This window comes from Indicator indicator, chromosome 17 (assembly GCF_027791375.1).
Source record: "Indicator indicator isolate 239-I01 chromosome 17, UM_Iind_1.1, whole genome shotgun sequence".
Lineage (NCBI taxonomy): Eukaryota > Metazoa > Chordata > Aves > Piciformes > Indicatoridae > Indicator > Indicator indicator.
The window spans coordinates 16,543,653-16,548,412 of record NC_072026.1 but is presented as its reverse complement, the minus strand read 5'-3'; the positions used below and the strand labels follow the sequence as shown (position 1 = coordinate 16,548,412).

At 52.3% G+C, this 4,760-nt stretch overlaps 1 protein-coding gene across 1 annotated transcript in view; it reads left to right on the top strand.

Annotated features, from left to right (window-relative positions):
• Positions 1-830: 830 nt before the first annotated feature.
• Positions 831-4,760, top strand: part of LOC128972445 (endothelin receptor type B-like) — a 17,729-nt gene continuing 13,799 nt past the window's right edge. The window contains exons 1-4 of the mRNA XM_054388425.1: positions 831-1,351; positions 2,822-2,934; positions 3,410-3,614; positions 4,394-4,543. Coding sequence (XP_054244400.1) covers positions 854-1,351; positions 2,822-2,934; positions 3,410-3,614; positions 4,394-4,543 — 966 coding nt within the window. The 5' untranslated portion in view covers positions 831-853. The remainder of the gene's footprint in view (positions 1,352-2,821; positions 2,935-3,409; positions 3,615-4,393; positions 4,544-4,760) is intronic.

The window sequence follows — 4,760 nt, the reverse complement described above, 5'->3', positions numbered from 1 at the left end:
CTGTGTCCTGTGATAGTCACTCACATGACTTTGTTGTGTTGAGTTGATGGTTGGACTTGATGACCTCAGAGGTCTTTTCCAAACAAAGTGGTTTTGGGAGTCTCTGAGACCTTTTGCCAAACACCCAGGGGCCAAATGTTCACATCAGGCTTGTAGTCCTGGATCGAGGAGGGCAGAAGGCACAGAAGGTGACTTTCAGTGGTTCCCAGTGACAGGACAAGGGGCAGCAGGCTTAAACTGGAACCCAGGAGGTTCCATCTGAACTGGAGGAGAAACTTCTTTGACCAGATGGGATCTCATCTGGAGCTATTTCTGATCACTCTGATGAAGGACTTTCTCCAGAATTCCTTTCATTCAGTCTCACAGGATCCTAGAATCCCAGCATGGTGAGGGTTGTGAGGGTCTTCTGGAGATCATCCAGTCCAAACCCCCTGCTCAAGCAGGGGCACCCACAGCAGCTTGCCCAGGATCACAATGGCCAGCTGGGGTTGGAAGCTCTCCAGAGAAGGAGACTCCACAACCTCTCTGGGCAGCCTGCTCCAGGGCTCCAGCACCCTCACACCAAAGAATTTTCTCCTCCTGGTCAGATGGAACCTCCTGGGTTCCAGTTTGTGCCCACTGCTCCTTGTCCTGTCACTGGGCATCACTGAGAAGGGCCTGGCCCTATCCTCTTAGCTCTTACTGAGCATTGCTCAGATCCCCTCTGGGGCTGCTCTTCTCCAGGCTCAAAGGCCCCATGGCTCTCAGCTTGTGCTCCTCACAGAGATGTTCTTCCTTCCTCTGCAAACCAAGTTCTCTCCCTTGTCTCTTTCTCCATCTGCAGGTCCAACCAAAACCCAAGCAAGGACGTCCCATGGGCATTATGAAGACCTCTGCAGCCAGCTTTGCTGTTCAGGTGTCCATGGCAAGGATCCCAGCTCCCACAGCTCTGGCTGTTCTCCTCACCTGCCTCTTCTTGGGGGCACAAACCCAGACCCCAAGAGCTTTCCAGGAGAGCACCATCCCCTTTGAGGTGCTGAAGCAGGAGCAGGCTCACAGTCTGGTCCAGCCAAGCCTGTTCCAGGATGCCAAGATGTCCAACCACTCGGAGAACCTTCCCAGGAGCACCAGCTCTGAGCCCCCCCTGCTGCCTGTGTGTGTGAAGCCTGCAGACATCAGACACATTTTCAAGTACATCAACACCATCGTGTCCTGCACCATCTTCATCGTGGGCATCATTGGCAACTCCACGCTCCTGAGGATCATTTACAAGAACAAGTGCATGAGGAATGGGCCAAACGTCCTCATTGCCAGCTTGGCACTTGGAGACCTTCTCTACATCCTCATTGCTCTGCCCATCAATGTTTATAAGGTAGGTTCCATGTGGAACAAGTTCTGCAGCAGCCTGGGGATTGCAGGGATGGGATCTGCTCCCATTTTGGTGGCCTGGCCAATATCTCCTCTGTTTTGCAGGCTCCATGTGGGTAGAAGGTGGTAGAAGCCTCATCCCTGGAGGTTTTTAAGGCCAGGCTGGATATGGATCTGGGCAACCTGATCTAGTGGGAGGTGTCCCTGCCCATGGCAGGGGGGTTGGAACTAGATGATCTGTAAGGTCCCTTCCAACCCTAACAATTCTACGATTCTATGTCTGCAGGGGATGGGGGGAGGGTGTTTGTGTGCTCCAAAGGATGAGGGAAACATAAACAAAGAGTTCAGAGAACAACTCCTGGGGCTGCAGAGGTGTTCTCACCCACGGCTGTGTTATGGACACACACACAAGCACACAGCCTTCCAGATCTTCTAAATCCCACTTAAAATCACACAAATTAAGTCATCTGCAGTCTCCTGAGGTTACAACCTGATGTTTATTTCAGCTGCCCCCAAATTATTGTCCACTGAGGCCACCTGTCCCACCACAGTTCAGTGGATCAGCCTTAAGCACAGATCTTCTTTATCCTAGCTCATTTACTGAGCCTTGGTAAAGGCTCACCAAGGAAGGAGGAAAATGTCTGTGCTACAAACCAGGGCTTCTGTCAGAGCCACCATCCCTAAATGGGAGAGAAGAGAGACGATAAATGCCCTCAGGAGAACCTGAGATCTGCACTGGGGCAGAATGGGTGGCAGGGGGAGAAGGAAGAGGGTGGATTTAGCTTGAGTGTAAGAAAGAAGTTCTTCACTGTGAGGGTAGTGAGACACTGGAACAGGTTGCCCAGGGAGTTTGTGGATGCCCCCTCCCTGGAGGTGTGCAAGACCAGGTTGGATGAGGCCTTGAGCAAGATGGGCTAGTGGGAGGTGTCCCTGCCCATGGCAGGAGGGTTGGAACTAGATGATCTATAAGGTTCCTTCCAACCCAAACCATTCCATGACTCCATGAAATTTGAAGCAGGAAGAAGGTGGATATCATCTGACAGTGAGAACAACCAGAGGTGGCTGGTAGAAGGTCTCCAGTTGCTGTGTCTACATAACCTTGCCAGACTTTGTTTCAGGTGGCACCTTTTTTCCCTCTGAAAGCCACCCAAAGCCCATCCTGGCATTCAGGATTCAGATCCACCCCGACCCCCATCAAGATATGGATGCAGAACCTAACATCTGCATCATCCTTCCAGCCATGTGTTAACTCCTCTCCCAACAAGGGAGATGAACAGTTCCCAGTACAACACAAAACACCAGAGACCTCACAGTGTGTGATCCTGGTGCAGGTGACCTCAGGGTGCTTTCAGCTGCTCTTTGTGGCTTCTCACACCTTGTGGGCTTCTCATGCGTGGTGGCCAACCACCTCCTGTTATGGGAAGCTGGACACAGTGTCCTGAAGCAGCCTGGTGACCCTTTGGTTCTTCCCCAGCTCCTGGCAAAGGACTGGCCCTTTGGTGTCCAAGTCTGCAAGCTGGTCCCCTTCATCCAGAAGGCATCAGTGGGAATCACTGTGCTGAGTCTTTGTGCTCTCAGCATTGACAGGTAAGAGACAACTTCTGCCTTGCCCAGCTTGGCCCATATCTGACTTTGCTACTGAGAACATCAGGGTCACCAGAACTATCTGTCCCTTCATGGTAACCAGAAGGCAGACCACAGGAGGGCTTGGTCTCCAGGCTTGGTAGGAGATGAGGACAGGACCCCATTCAGACCAGGATGCTCTGTTGTGAACAGCTGAAATCCAACAGGGGTCAGAGTTTAAATCCTGCTGGAAAAGGTGGAGGAACACCTGCTGGGGTGGTGGGAAAGGGTGGCACCTCCTCAATGGCGAGTAGACATTGGCCATGGGTAGGTACCATCACGTTCATCTGCTGACCTCTTTTGTCTGATCTTTCCCATCCCACTGAAGGGGAAGGTTCGGGGGGAGGGGGGGAAGGCATAAGAGAAAGGGGCTTTGGGGACATCTAATCTGGATTCTCTTGACACCTTCCTGACAGTTGCTTTCTCGCATGTTGGGCAGGTACCGAGCAGTGGCATCCTGGAGTCGGATCCAGGGAATAGGAATCCCCATGTGGAAGGCAGTGGAGGTGGTGCTGATCTGGGTGGTGGCCATTGTCCTTGCAGTCCCTGAAGCCATTGCCTTTGATATGGTGGAGCTCAGCTACTGGGAACAACACCTGTGGGTGTGCATGCTGGCCTCAGAGCAGAAATCCAGCTTCATGATGGTAGGTACCCTGTCCCACCCCAACTGGGCATCCTCCAGCCTCAATTATAGGATTGGATGCTTCTGCAGATGGCTTCTAATTAGATTGGATGCTTCTGTAGATGGCTTCTCCTGGCTTTCAGGGTGAACACAAGGACAGCAGCAGCAGCCCTAGCATTGTAGCGACATGGGGCAAACTTGCTTTGAATGTGGGGCCAGAAAACAGGCAGATGGTCCTTGGGCATGGAATCACAAACGGTTTTGGGTTGGAAGGGACCTTAAAGATCATCTAGTCCAACCCTCCTGCCATGGGGAGTGACATTTCCCAATAGACCAGGTTGCTCAAGGTCCCATTGAACCTGGACTCGAACACTTACAGGGAGGTGTTAAGCTGTGTTGTCTTCACCATCCACATCAGAAGATCATGACACATGGTTCAGACCCCACCACACTGTCCCAGAGCATCTCCACGACCAGTCTGTGTGGGTAACCTTTATCACAGGGTCAGCTCAGGGTGGTCAAGAGAATGAAGACTCTTGGAAAGCTTCAGATCTTAGCTCAGATAAGCTCCTTGCAACCGTTTCTTGTACAAGATTGGGCTGGCAACCAGATGGAAACCAGCCTTGGGAGAAGATCATCCCATGTGCAGGTAGCACAGGAGCTGTGCCACACACCTCAGGTAGACACCTTCAGACATCAGCAGGGGCTGAGAAAGGCCAGCATCAGGGCCTGGGTCATTCATGCCCCCGTTCCCCTGCTCCCCTTTCCCCAGCTCCCAGCTGCTCTCTCTTCTGCCTGCAGTTCTACCGTGACGTGAAGGACTGGTGGCTTTTTGGCTTCTATTTCTGCCTCCCCCTGGTGTGCACTGGCATCTTCTACACCCTGATGTCCTGTGAGATGTTGAGCAAGAGAAACGGCATGAGAATTGCTCTGAATGACCACATGAAAAGGGTAAGAAAACCAGGATGGGAGAGAGACTGCTGGTTCCCAACGAGGAGGGAGGGCTGTCGATGGAGACAATATGGACCTGTTCCTCTGGAGAACATGTATGATCTGATATAATCCCACAGTGGTTGACAGATGCTGGTGCAGTGATGCAAAAGCATGGGTCAAACCAGGGAGATGGGCATTCAGCTCGAGAATCCCCAGACTAGCCAGGGACAACCCA